The sequence below is a fragment of the Oryctolagus cuniculus genome, chromosome 4 (genome assembly GCF_964237555.1).
Source record: "Oryctolagus cuniculus chromosome 4, mOryCun1.1, whole genome shotgun sequence".
Classification (NCBI taxonomy): Eukaryota; Metazoa; Chordata; class Mammalia; order Lagomorpha; family Leporidae; genus Oryctolagus; species Oryctolagus cuniculus.
This window is the reverse complement of record NC_091435.1, coordinates 7,314,750-7,329,105: the sequence shown is the minus strand read 5'-3', so window position 1 is coordinate 7,329,105 and position 14,356 is coordinate 7,314,750. Positions and strand designations below refer to the sequence as shown.

Sequence of the window (14,356 nt, the reverse complement as noted above, 5' to 3'; positions counted from 1 at the left end):
GTGCTGGAAACCGTCTGGTCGGTTGGTGGCCAGTCAAGCTGCCTTCTTTTTCATGTGAAATCACCACTCAGTTGTTGTCGGCTCAATGAACTTGACCTCTTTCTCCGCCTGTGGTGGCCTAGGGTCCACAGGCCGGGCTGAACGTGCGGAAGTCCCTTTGGGTGGACATGAGACGGACGCTGGGAGGAACCGGGGCAGCGTTTGGGAGTCTTTTTTGCCCCTGGCTGGGCCTCCCCCCCATCCTCATAGCGATGGTGGCCCAGCCCTACCGCCGCTCCTCTGGAGACAGTAATTAAAGATGCAGGCCTTTCAGACTATAGGTTTGTGAGTTGCATCAGACACCCTCAGCTGAAGGTCGCTGTGAACATAGCGTCTCAGACTCCCTCCTCGCACCGCGTCTCCTTGAAGTTCCCTACCGCGTGCTCTTGGATGTCACTGCCCATCGATCAGCCCCTCTCCCATCCGTCAGCTTGTACAGATTTCTGTCAACATTTGCTTACATAAAATATGCTTGAGAAAATGTAAGAGGAAACATGTTTACTTGGCAGATGAGCAATTAAGATTTTCAAGGATGGCTTCAGTGAGTGGACCACCATCCTCATCCTCATCAACCTCCCTCCTCCTCCATAAAGGGTCTTGCTGGACTTTTTCAGCAGGGTTTAATTAGGCTGCTCAAAGCCTCAATCGCTTTATTACACTGCTTTCCAGCAGAGAGCGCTGTCAAAAGCTGTCAAAATTGATTCTTCCCTTTCCATGTTAAACTTTGTTTTTATTTTTTTTCACCCCCTGTAAGCTGGCCGCTTGGTTGCACGTTGGGCTGTGCTGGCACCGGCAAATGTTGGATGGGGCTGGCCCAGAGCTTCGGCTGGCACAGTGACCCTACGGCACTGAGCTGGGCGGATCTGGAGAGCGCGAGCCAGTGGGATGCCCCTTCGGGAGACTCACTGCCAATGGTTACGCAGGAGTGGCCACCCTTGCTGGCCTTCTGCAGTCAGGCAAGGCCAGCGTGGTGGGGAAGCCGAGGCCACAGTCACAGAGCCACAGCTGCCACTGTGGTCCTGAACTTGGCTCTAGAACCACAACTTTGGAGATGCCCAAGCGGGTCTGTGTAGAAGGCTCTGGGGGGTGGATGGATGGTGGAGTGGGCAGCCCTGGGGCTGTGTCCTGGCTTTCCCACTTCACCAGTGGGGTGACCTTGGGCAGCTGCCCGCGTCCCCAACCCCCTACCCAAGAGCCAACAAACGAGGAACGCACCTCTCAGAATCGTTTCGAGGACAGAAAGTGGCCCATGCAAAACATCTGATGAAGCCACGGGCATCCGGTAGGCACAAGCGAGTGACAGCTGGACATTCATGGGATCTCAGACGCCCTCTCTAACTCTTCTGAGCACTTACACGGGGAGATGGAGGATTTGCTCGTATCATCACATGGAATCATTTTGTAGCTACAAGTGTCACTCGCACCTTGCAGCGATTTTGGTGACATTGAGGAATGTGATGTGTCCAACCACAGGGACAATCAGCAGAATCTGAACCCAGCCCGTCTGACCTCAGAGCCTTAACCAGGGAAGCGAGAACTCCGAGAAGAGGGTTCAGGCTCCGGGAAGCAGCTGGCTACAAACCCACCTCCGGGAGAGGCTTCTGTGCTCAGCAGTGTATACCAGCCGGCTTGGCAAGCTGTTAATGCGACATTTTATAGCAGGCAAGGTGGGCTACATTGTACCGTGGTGACAAACCCAAGTGTCTGTGGCTTAACCCGACATGAGTTGTCTTTCAGCCGTGCTCCGTGTCCCCAGTGACTCGGCAGGGGGCCTACTCTTCAAAGCCAACCAAGAATCCGGTACCGCAGAGGCTTCTCTGTGACGTGTGTTTCCATGACAACCCTAGCCGTGGAAACGGAACGTCACACACTGGCTCGCAGAGTTCCCACCAGGGTGGATCCTCATCACTTGGGTATGCGGTGATGGGACTGTCAAATACCGAGGCCCTAATCAGCAGGAGCAGAAATGAGGCCCTACTGTGCGCGTGGCAGGATAGCAGGCAGGCATTTTGGGTGAACACGTGAATGACCACCACTGTATTTCCCCAGCCCATGGCGAGCAGGCACTGCGGGATGATTTGCTGAGACTCGCAGGTGGTGAGCAGAGGCGAGCTGGCTGCTGCTTCTCCTTTTCCCGTCATCACGGGGATGGCATGTCCTACCTAACGGCTGCCCCTGAAGGCTGCATCCTGGAGCAAACAGGAGGTGACCTGTCATGTCGATGAAGACGGAACCCTGCTGCTGTCACCCCTGCCATTGCTTGTGTCAGATGCATAACCCAGCTCAGGCAGGCAGACAGGGCAGCGCCAGGGTTTGCTTTGTAAGAGAACAATGGAATTTCCCACAGAGAAAGGCACACTCTCTGCCACGCTTTGCTGAGTCTGTCTCCACTTATGCAAATAAATATCCTTTAGTTACCGGCACGAAAGTGCATTTTCTACATTGTTGCATCAGCGGATACCTCAGGGTTCCCATGAAATATCCAGGAGAAAGCTGGGAACACACAAAAAAAAATCCCTTCTTCAATGCAAACGGTGGCTCTTCTCTGCGTGGAAGCGTCGTCTGGGCAGTGTGGGGGTGACCTACATTCCTGTCCACTTTGGCAGAAACTGAGGGATGAAACGTTGCTCTCTGTAGGCGTGCACAAGCCTCTCTGGGTCCAGTGGTGCTCATTAATTCAGATCCCGTTGATTGATATTCATGCTAGGTCGCTGGGACAGAGGCCAGGCTGTGTTTGTGCACTGCATGCACGGACACCCACCATGCCACATTTGCCGCTGCAGTGACTCCCAGGGGATTTGCTTGTCATGCTGTAGAGGCACCAGCTGCAAGCTCTCTGAGGACGATGGAGCCACTCCCGGGGGCCAGCCCTTAACACATACCTGACTTCCCGTGCCTGCACAACTTTGTTCTGTTTGTCTTTCACCTGTGTAGCCCACGGTGGGACCTACATGGTCTGCACTCATGGATTTAGGAGGCTGCAATGGCGCCTGTGTGGTAGGGACCAATACCGTTCCCGTGGCAAAGTTGGCGAGACGGATTTGAAGGGAGGTTATGTGAGCCAGTGAGTGGGGCGAGGGTGCTTTGAACCTGGTGCTGTACATGACACGGAGAAACACGGAGAAGCCGGGCTGTGCTGGGAGAGCTCGCTTGTGAAAAAGCAGCTTATTAATGATCTACTGTCACAAGCAAGTGTGTGGGTGTGTAGGACAGGGGGACGAGGGCCTGGGTAACTGGAGTAGCAGCACGTCTGGATGCTGAGCTGTGTAACAGGTGTGTGTGTGTGCGTGCATGTGTGTGTGTATGTGTATACATGTGTGAACAATTTACAAGGTTCTTCCCAAAGCTCTTCTTCCAACCACTAGACATTGTCAGGCCCACCTGCCCCTCGATAACCTGCTGTCAGCTCTCTTATTGAAGGCTCAAAGAAATCACAAAACTCTTTTTATTGAAAGGTTTGCTAATGAGAAGTGTCACACTATTTGGCACCCATTTCCTAATCCAAATGGTGCTTTTTAAAAAAGATTTATCTATTTACTTGAAAGTCAGAGTTACACACACACAGAGAGAGAGAGAGAGGTCTTCCATCTGCTGGTTCCCCAATTGGCAGCAATGCCTGGAGCTGCACCAATCTGAAGCCAGGAGCCAGGAACTTCTCCCGGGTCTCCCACATGGGTGCAGGAGCCCAAGGACTTGGCCATCTTCTGCTGGTTTCCCAGGCCACAGCTGGATTGGAAGTGGAGCAGCCGGGACCTGAACCTGTGCCCATAGGGGATGCTGGCACTGCAGGCAGTGGCTTTACCTGCTACGCCACAGCGCCGGCCTCTAAATGGTACTGTTTCTTTCCAAGATAATGGTTATTGACTTAGGGTGTGGATCAAGGCCGACGTGGATCCTAGTCCAGTTTTGCCTTAGGTTTGAATTCTGTATTCTAGAAGACATGGGTCTTCAAAAAATTCATGGGCTGGCGCCGCAGCTCACTAGGCTAATCCTCTGCCTGTGGCACCGGCACCCTGGGTTCTAGTCCCGGTTGGGTGCCGGATTCTGTCCTGGTTGCTCCTCTTCCAGTCCAGCTCTCTGCTGTGGCCTGGGAGTGCAGTGGAGGATGGCCCAAGTCCTGGGGCCCTGCACCCACATGGGAGACCAGGAGAAGCACCTGGCTCCTGGCTTCGGATCAGTGCAGCGTGCTGGCCATGGTGGCCATTTGGGGGTGAACCAACGGAAGGAAGACCTTTCTTTCTGTCTGTCTCTCTCTCACTAACTCTGCCTGTCCAAAAAAAATTCATGGAAAATGTGTATTACGAAAAGCTGTGCATGCATTTTGAAATCTGTCTTGCACCCAAATCCTCTTAAATTCCATTTCTCCACCAACTTGTGAAAATGTCCTCATCCATACATGACCGTCACCAACTTCCTCCCAGCACCTTTCAGTGGCTGATCCTGGGCCGTGGGGAGAAAGGAAGAACCATGGCATTTTGAGTTCCAGGGTTTGGAAAATGAAAAATTTAATCCAGGATTTTGATTTTTTCAACCTCCATAATATAAGGTGATGTGATGTCTTCCTTCTAAATGATGGGAATGTCTAATAGGCTTATGATATTGGATCTGTCCAGAGTTCTCGCTTTCCAAGGAGGTGCAAGAAAGTCAAAGCCTGTGTGTGTTCTACAGTATCCAATGTCAGGTTTCTAGGACATTTATGGAGCCAGAGGTCACAGGGTCGCCAGGCTCCTGACAATTACATATTAGGGGAGCAACTGCTGTCGATCTGCGTCCAGCCAGTGACACTACTGGGCTGAACAAAATCTACCTGGGCCTTTTAGGAGGAAGCCTTGGATAGATGACTTGAACCTAAGACTCAAAGAAAGGATAGTTGGATTTCTCCATGTTAATGGGTGGTAGATTTTGACGTAGGAGAAAGATATTTGTAGATCTTGACATTTTTCAAAAAAATCACTCCTCTGATAGACTTACCCCAAGGATACCACTATAGATATTTTTACTCAAGTTCTTGGCATTTCAGGTCTCGCCAACAAGCTCTTTTCCTAGGCTAGGTAATTAGGGTTATAACTCTTTAGAGAAGAAAACGGTAAGTATGGAGATGATGGCTCTCTAAGGCAGGCACTAGCAGTAACATATCAAAAGGAGAGAATAAGAGGTGGCAAGTGGGATGATGAAGAAGCAGCATTGCTAGAAACAGCAGCTTATTCAGGTAACTGCCTATGGAGTTTTCCAGTGACTCAGTAACATTTGGAGACGAGCAGAGAAGCCTTCAAGGAGAGGAGGAAGGGATGGTGGGAGCAAAGGCCAGGGAGTGCGTGAACCCCGGCCCCGGCAGGTGAAATGCCGTTTGCCTTTTGGGGTACATTTTCCTACAGAATCTTCATGAACCAACCGCACTCAAGATGCTGGCCACCACTGCTGGTGGTCTCGGGACTTCAGCTAAGTCACTCTCCTGTTTGGTCTCTACTCCGTGTTGGATAAGGGTTGGCAGAAGATTCCATTTGACTCAGACACTTTGTGATCTGGGTTGTGATTTATGGGGCTATCGACCCTGCATGTTACGCTAGGGTGGAACGGCGTTCTAAGGCAGGGGAAGGGATGCTGTCCCCGTTCCTAGTGTATCCTGAGCAGCCTCCTTGTACCCCTCAAAAGCGACTCAGGGCAGCCGGCCCTGCGTCCTCGTCTACACAGCCCATCCCTCCGTATCCACAGCTACCTTCACAGATGCCAGAACCCACAGATGCGTGCTTGCTTTCAGAAAGTGGTGTAGGATTTGCTTAATAGCCTACGGTACCCTGTCATATACCTTAAATCATGGCTAGGTGACGTAGAATTCCTAGTACACTGTAGATGCTACGTAAACAGTTGTTATGCTACAATGGTTAGAGGATAATGCTAAGGAAAACAAGTCTCCATGTGCAGGGCGGATGTGGGTTTTTTCCTCGAATATTTTCAATCTGCATTTGGTTGAATCGAGGAGTGCAGGCTGCACGGCTGTGGAGAGCTGCCTGTCAATTGGCATTTCCTCGTGTGTTGTGTTAAGTTGCCTTCCTGCCATCTTCCACTTGCCCCACTTTTGGTGCAGTATTTAAATCAGTTCCCTTCTTTAAGGAAAATGTATCAGGAAAGAAGACAATAAACAGAGGTGGAAGGGGAGTTCCTAGACTTGAAAAGAGACCTCAGCTAATGGCACACAGTGTGTTCACCACATTGGGTTCCTGATTCAAGCCAGCAGCTTGTAAAAAAAAAAGATTATGACATTTACGAGACAGTTGAAGTTGGAACACTTGGTAGATAATAGAGCTCCAGACAGCACTGTGATTATTTTAGGGATCCTGGGGGTATTGTGGTTAGAAAGAGTCCTTCTCTCCCAGAGACACGTGCTGAGATATTTGCAACGCTGGGTGTAGTCAGTGGTGGGGGATACAGACAAAAGTTTGGCTGTGAATTAACAATTATTGCAATTGCAATTGAATGGCAGGCACACAAGTGTTAATGACTCCAGTTGGTCCATTTTTGTGTAAGTTTGATAGTTTTGTAATTAAAAAAAAAAAAGCAAAAGGGGGACTGCCTGTCACAGTTGCAGGGTTGTCGGGGGTAAATCTGGGAGTGCATCAATCGGAGGCTGTAGCGAGGAGCAGGCTGGCAGCGGGCCCGGGGCTGCGGAGCCGTCATCCAGGCGCGAGGCCCATTTGCCCCTATAAATACCAGGCAATACGAACGCTTTACTATTTTAACGCAATTTGCCGCAGCTGCTGAGCGTGTTTGTTTACGTAGCTATGGAACCTTCTGTAAACACCCATGTGTCAGGGACAGAAATGGCCCCCTTTAAAAATATATTTGCAGATGAGACACGGCTCGCTCCTAGATGTCTGGGCGGCTGGTGTCAGAATTTTCCAGGGTTTGATTCATTTTCAAAAATAGAATTGCATGACTAGAAAGGTCTTGAGAGGTCACTCTGGCTCCCGGGCAGGGGCAGGCCGAGGACATCTGCAGAGGATGCGGCTGTGTCCTCCATGGCTGCCGTTGGATGAGCTCCCTGCAGGGCGCCCAGGCTGAGCAGGGCTCACTGCCTGCCTTCAAGGAGCTTGCTCCAATGTCCAACCCTGGAACCGACTGTGCTGTAGCCAGCGCTGGGATGGAAGGCAGCCAGCAGCACCTAGCCTGTCCCCCTCTGCCCCTGTCCCCTCCCCACCCCAGCTCCCAGCAGCTGGAGGGCCCTGAGAGCTGCCACAGGAGAGCAACTCAGTGGCGGAAACACCATGTTGCAATCACCCCCAGCGAGCAGGAAGTGGGTGTTGCATTGTGGTTGCCACCTGAGACTCACCTGATAACCGAGGCCACTGAACACAGCAGTGTACGGTCACTGAAGACATTTTGGAAAGAAGGGATTTCTTACCAGGAAAGCCGTTTGTGTCACTGGCTGTCACCATGCACCCTGCTTTCCAATCTGGCACTCCAATGAGTAATTAGTTTTCCTGGAGTGTCCTTTGGTCTCCATTTGTTTCTTTACCTGCTTGGATACATTGAAAACGTTTTTTGTTCTCCCTAAGGAATGTCTACAGATCTTTCATTCACAAAGAACCAGTATCCGAAGTTCAGGAGCTGGGCTGTGTTACAGGAACCCCATGAAAAAGGAACCAGACCTGTGCAGCTTCCAGACACTTCCGGAGCTTTCTAGAACACCCCTCCCCCACTTTCAGAGCGAGGATTTGGATTTTTTTTTTGCTGGCATTCCCTAAGCAAGGCGTGCAAAGGCCTCCAAATGCTCCCAGGCAAGCATCACTGTTAATTACCAAGAAAGTCTGGCGTCTCCACTTGGAGAGGCTCACTCACTGCCAGCTGTCATCAGAAAGACAGGGCCTGCCCCAGGGAGAATTGCAAGGCACCGACATCATGAAGAGGATCTGCTTGTTCCGGATTCACTTACTTTTTGAGATTGGGCTTTGGTTTGGAGGGACACAAAGCTCAGCTCTTGCAATTGGAAGCTCAGGTTAACATCAGGAGCCAGAGGGACGTCTCCAGTGGCTTTTGATTCTGGAGCTCAGAGACACATGGATAAGCCTCACCCGGGACCCTCTCTGTGGCTCTGATTAAAAAAACAAACAAAAACCCCCTGCAGCAGGGGGTGACCACTAGGGGGCGCCAGAGCCCCCGAGCTCACTGAGGTTGCAGGAGTGCCTGCTTGCTCCTCTCCCCTTGTGTCTCCCGCACACAGCGATGGCCTCATGTGGACGCCCCGAACCAGCCCCAGGTACAGCACTTATTTATTCAGCATTTCACAGAAGTTGCGGTTTCAAATACAGAAAGAAGTATTTTAAAAAGAGAGGCTCATGAGTCAGGGAGACGAGCAGTCTCAGCACGCCCGGGCTGCAGGGGCCGGCTCTCGGTCAAGTTGCCCTCATTGAGTTGAACACCTGGCCCCATGGTGGGTGTGAAATAAATCCACGGCCGTCCCTTTGCGACTGCCAGGGACCGACACCAACATCTGCAGGTGCTCAAGTGCCTTCAATAAGATGACAAAGAACATGCCTGTAACCTTTGCACACACCCCCCGCCCCGGTGTGCACCTCTACATGACACGCGACATCTCACTCGAGGCAAATGCCCTGCAAGCATGTCTGCACTGTACTGTCCAGGGAATAGTGACAAGAGAACAAGTCTGTGTGTGTTCAGCGCAGGCACAGGTTTTGTGGGTGGCTATTTTGGATCCGTGGTGGGCTGAACACATGGATGCAGACAGACATGGCAGGCTGGCTGCCATTTGCTAGTCTTTAAAGATTTTTAGGAGCCAGCGGTTAGGATGCCTGCGTCTTTGAGTCCCCACTGCAGCTCCTGACTCCAGCCCCTGCAAGTCGGCAGACGGAGGCTCACGGAGCTGGGTCCCTGCCACCCACGTGGGAGAGGCACGGATTGAGTTCCTGGCTTCGATCTGGCCAAGCCCCGGCTGCTGCTGGCATTCTGGGCATGAACCGGTGCATGGAACGTCTCTGTCTCTCCGATAAAGGAAAATGAAGATGACTTCTACGGCTCGGGTTCATGATCCTTTTGTTCAGTGGAAAGGGGTGTCCCCGTGTCACCGAGCCCCACGCCAGTCCCTCATTCGCACTCTCTGCTTGCGGCAGCTTGAAAACCTACTGCTGAGTTACACCTCCCCAAGAGAAAGTTGCTGCTGGCCGTGACTTTGCTGGTTGGGACAGAAAGGTAGAAACATGGACCAAGGACTTTCCTTTGACAGGGACAGGCAGGGTTAGGTTGTCACAGGACAATGAAGAATCTGGGGCCAGCCTGCAGGTCATGCATTTTCTGATGATGTCTGCCGGCCTCGAGCCTCTGACTTTAAAAGGACACAAGGGCCGATTATGTAAGGGAAGAGGACCCCAAGAGCAAAGCGGCAAGTCAGAAGAACAAACAGTAAAAGCAAGGGCAGGGTGCTGCTTCGCGCTCTGTCTGGGAGGCACCGTTGTCAGTGGGACTCAGGGCTTGTAGCTCTGATCTGTGAGATGCTACAGATAAAAATGGGCAGCTGGGATGGGCAACATGAAAACTCCGACATGAGTGACAACTTCAATAAACACAAACCGTCTCTCCACCCTGAGAACACCCGGAAGTAGCTGTTAACAGCAGCATCGACAGGATGCTGACGGATGGCTCGCCAGCGTTTTCGTTTCTCCTGGAGTCTTATTTATTTTTTTAACTGGGTCTGGGGTATTAGGTCTTATGGGGGCCCAGCAAAGGGAGTGGGGAGACATGAGGTGCCCTTGAAAGGAAGTGAAACCAAGGCTATGGCCTTACACATGGCTCCAGGAACAGGTGAAACTATGTCTTTCGGAGTGCAAATTTGTTAGACTTCGTTTGGAAGGCTTACTTTCTTCCACGTGGCTCGGTAATAAAACACCTCAAATATTGAAGTGAGCAGTGCTTTAAAGCCATTGAAATAGTCCTTTAGAGACACTAAATTTTACTTTAAGTAAATATTTGGAAATTTAAAATATATGAAGCGACTTTTAAAAGTATTCACTAACTCACTTCCTGAAGGGCTTCTGAAAAGCTAAGTGGGGGTGGGCGTTTACGATACCACTTAGGACGCCTGCTGTAGTGGAGCACTTGTATTTTACATCCAGCTCTGGCTCCTAAGCACACCTGCCTCCAAATACAGGCCCAGGAAGCAGGAGGTGGTGGCTGCTGTCGGGAGACTCAGGTTGAGTTCCCAGCTGCTGGCTTCAGTCTGGTCCAGTTCTGGCTGTTGTAGACATTTGGGTAGCTAACTAGGACACGATAGCTCTTTCTCTCATATAGAAGTACAGGGTAGGTGGTTAGGCTCCTTGGTGGATATACTTAAGGCTGTAGGACACAGAGGCACACTTTAGCACAAAGGTCGGGGACAGTGGCATCAGAGACCCAGGTTCAGCTTTCTATCTGTTGCAAGAATGATGGCGGGTCCAGTCTAAACGAGCATCCAGCCCACAGATACCCCAGGATGGAGCCCTCCTTACCTGTGGCTTCCACCATTCCTTCTAGGATGACCACGATTTCCAGCTCCTCTTTGGGAAGCTGAGCTTTGGAGATCTCCCAGAAAGGACTCTGTTGGTTGATTTCATGACTGATGATCAGCGGCGACACCAGGAACAGGCGGTCGTCCCCCGTGTAGTACCCCACGTTGATGTCCGTCTGGTTTAGAGGGATGAACTCTCCCTCTGAAGTCTGTTTGGATTTGATCAACTTGGCCCTGATGGATGCCTCCACAATGTGGGAATTCCTAAGGTCCCCCACCCGGAACATCAGGCAGAGTTTCCCGTCCCGCATGGAGATCACGGCATGCGTGGAAAAGACCAGGGTCTCCGCCCTCTTCTTGGGCTGAGATATTTTTACAAACATACATCCCACCATGAATGCATTGACGATGGAGCCCAACACAGACTGGATTAAGAGGAGCACGATTCCCTCCGGGCACTTATCCGTGATGACCCGGTAGCCATAACCGATGGTGGTTTCTGTCTCTATTGAGAACAAAAAAGCCGAGACGAACCCATTGAGGTTGGTGACACAGGGAGTCCAGGAGGGGTCCTCTATGTGGTCCATGTCCCCTCGGATGTAGGCGATTAGCCACCAGATCATTCCGAAAAAAAGCCACGTCACCGTGTAAACCATGACAAAGATGAGCAGGTTGAACCTCCACTTGAGGTCCACGAGGGTGGTGAAGATGTCGGTCAGGTAGCGGTAGGTCTCCCTCACATTGCCATGGTGCACGTTACATTTCCCATCTTTCCTCACGTACCTCTGGATTTTCCTTTTGGTGCGGTCCCGGCTGATGTGTCTCGGCAGGTCCTCCCTGGCCTGCTTAGGCAACTTTGGCTGGTGGATGGGCACAGGGCTCTCGACATCCTGGTCCATGGAGTCGCCCTCCAGGACGTTAGCTGGTGGTTGGGAGAGAAGAAAAGAAAAACCCAATGAAATGCTGGCTGTTGGTGGATACCGGATGCGCACACTTGGTATAAAATAAAGCAGTGAAACAGAATGCCATCTGTGTAGCAAGGTGTGAGGAAGACAAAGCCATTTGTACTTGGTGCCATCTGGGGGGCTTCTAGTTGTCACTGGGAGTCCTTCACCACCCTGCCTACTGGACAGCGTCTTGCTGTGCAGATGTCTTCCTGAATCAGCTCTTATAGGAGCTGCCTCCCCTCTCAGACTCGCACGTCACGGGACAGAGAGTGAGCTCTGACTGTAGAAGGAGTCTTTGGGTTCAGTTAACAACCGTGGGCTCTTGGACAGACTATCTGGTAGGGGCTGAATTCTGTCCCTCTCCCAAATCCATATGTTTAAGCCCTGACTCCCGATGTGACTTTATTTGGAGACAGAGCCTGGGAGGAGATAATTAAAGGCTAAATTTGGTCATAGCAGTGATGGTTATTCTAACAGATGTCCTTGTAAGGGGAGGAAGAGACATTGGGGTGCACAAGGATGTCGGGGCCCAGTGAGAGAGAGGCCTCACCTAAACCAACCAGCCTGAGGAACAGGACTGGGACGAGGGAAGTGTCTGTGGGTGAAGGCTCCCAGTCTGTGGAATTCTGAGAGGGAAGTCTGAAATAATTACTCCAAAGCTTTCCAAATTCACTAAACCTCAACATCCTCATTTCCAGAATCAGCCCGATACCCAACCCCTAGTGTTGACGCCGCTGGTTGTAAGGTTAGACGGGACTACACGTGTGACTTGTGTCTGCCTGAAACAGCCCTGGGACACACATCCCTGGGGAACACATCGTGTTCCCTCGGTACCCTGCTCACACCAGGGGGGACGATTTTGAATGAGGCTTTGTCATCTGGGCTGCCGTCGGGGGTGAGGCAGTGCAGGTCTCTCCCTCTTCACCATCATTCAAAGCAGTGGTCAAATTTTGGGGTTTAAAAAGATCTCTGGCTTTGGTTGGGAAGTCTGCCTGCATCGTATCTTGATGGCTGATTCAGCGCCAAGGTTACGGGACAGCGTGGAGAATGCTCTCTCTTGCTGCGTGTTGACACATTCACTTTGGCGTCTGCCTCCACATTTCACATCTGCGGCTCCGGCTCATGGCTGCTTTCTCTCTGATGGCCTTTATGATGACTGCGTTGGCAGAGTCATCGTGAACACAGCATTAGCGAGCTCGCCTACAGTCTGAGTTCAAAGGGAGTTTTGGAAGCAATTCTGCTATGAAACGCACATAAACCACTGGATGAAATTACTTGTTGAGCCAATAACTCTTTAAGCTTTCTAAAAGTTTTATAAGCCATTTCTTCCCCAGGCTTCCATTCCGTGTCTCTCAGCTGTGCCGTGTTTCCTCTGCGGGAACCGTGTCTTTCTCTTGGTTAATGCAGTCTGTTGAGGAAGCCATCTTTTTGCTCAGTAAGAAACTAACTGGGGGAGGGGGTTGCTGTGCAGTGGGTTAAGCTGCCCCCCCCCCCCCCCGTGATGCTGGCATCCTGTGTGAGTGCTGGTTCGAGTCCTGGTCGCTCCACTTCCAACCCAGCTCCCTGCTAATGCACCTGTGAAAGAAGTGGAAGATAACCCTTGTGAAGGACCAGCTTGGGCCCTTGTGAGAGACCAGATGGAATTCCTGGCTTCTGGCTTGGGTTTGGCCCAGGTCTGGCTGTTGGGGCATTTGGGGAGTGAACCAGCAGATGGAAGAAGGATCTCTCTCTTTCTCTCTCTCCCTGCCCCACTTAATTTTCTTTCTTTCTTTCTTTCTTTCTTTCTTTCTTTCTTTCTTTCTTTCTTTCTTTCTTTCTTTCTTTTTTTCTTTCTTTCTTTCTTTCTTTCTTTTTCTTTTTTTGTATTTGACAGGTAGAGTTATAGACAGTGAGAGAGAGAGACAGAGAGAAAGGTCTTCCTTCCGTTGGTTCACTCTCCAAATGGCTGCCATGGCCAGCGCTGCACCGATCCAAAGCCAGGAGCCAGGAGCTAGGAGCCAGGAGCTAAGAGCCAGGAGCCAGGAGCCAGGAGCCAGGCACTTCTTCCAGGTCTCCATGTGGGTGCAGGGACCCAAGCACTTGGGCCATCTTCCACTGCTTTCCCAGGCCATAGCAGAGAGCTGGATTGTAAGAGGATCAGCCAGGACTAGAACCAGCACCCACTTCACTTTTAAATAAATAAGTACATCTTAAAGAAATAAAGAAATAAAATAACTGGGGATGGGGCCGGAGCAGTCCCGACTTAACTTGGGACCTTGCTCATGGCCTTGGCGATCTGTCTCATGGATGCGCCCATGACGAGGTCGCACATGGGCTGCACAGCCTGCTGTCCGGCCGGCAGCACTGACCTTCTCGGTCACCCTCCGTCGCCCTCCATTCTTAGTGAGGAAGTTTGCTTTTCTCCCCTTCTTCTGAGGACAGATAGATATCTGGACGGGACGCAAAGAGAGGCAGAGGCGAGCCGGAGCATGATGGGATGGAGGTGCCAGAGCTTAGGCAGGGTCCCCAAGGGCTCATGTGTCAACATTTAATTCCACTGCAAGGCGTTGAGAGGGTGGGAGCTTAGCGGTGAGGCCCTGGGGAGGGACTGGGGTCCTGTGAGGTCGTCCCAGACCTGTCACACGGCTCCCTGTCTCCTGCCTCGGGATTCTTCCGGCAAGGAGGCCACTGCACAGTGGCCATTTGCACGAGGGCCAGAGCCCTGAGCAAAGCAAAGCACTTGTCTCGCTCCCCCACACAGCCTGTGACCTTCAGCTACCAGCAATGGAAAACAGACAAGTTCAAGGGCAAAGGCAGGACCCCTGCCCACTGCCAGCACCCCCTGCTGTGGGGGATGTTTGGCCAGGAGTGGGCATGCTGAGCTCTCACTGTTCCT

The 14,356-nt window shown here is 51.6% G+C and overlaps 1 protein-coding gene across 2 annotated transcripts in view; it reads right to left on the bottom strand.

The window, feature by feature from the left end:
- The window catches only part of KCNJ6 (potassium inwardly rectifying channel subfamily J member 6), a 260,723-nt gene that overhangs the window by 48,440 nt on the left and 197,927 nt on the right, over window positions 1–14,356 (bottom strand). For both annotated transcript variants that reach the window (XM_008274882.4, XM_070073153.1), the window contains exon 3: window positions 10,536–11,456. In XM_008274882.4, coding sequence (XP_008273104.1) covers window positions 10,536–11,456 — 921 coding nt within the window. The remainder of the gene's footprint in view (window positions 1–10,535; window positions 11,457–14,356) is intronic.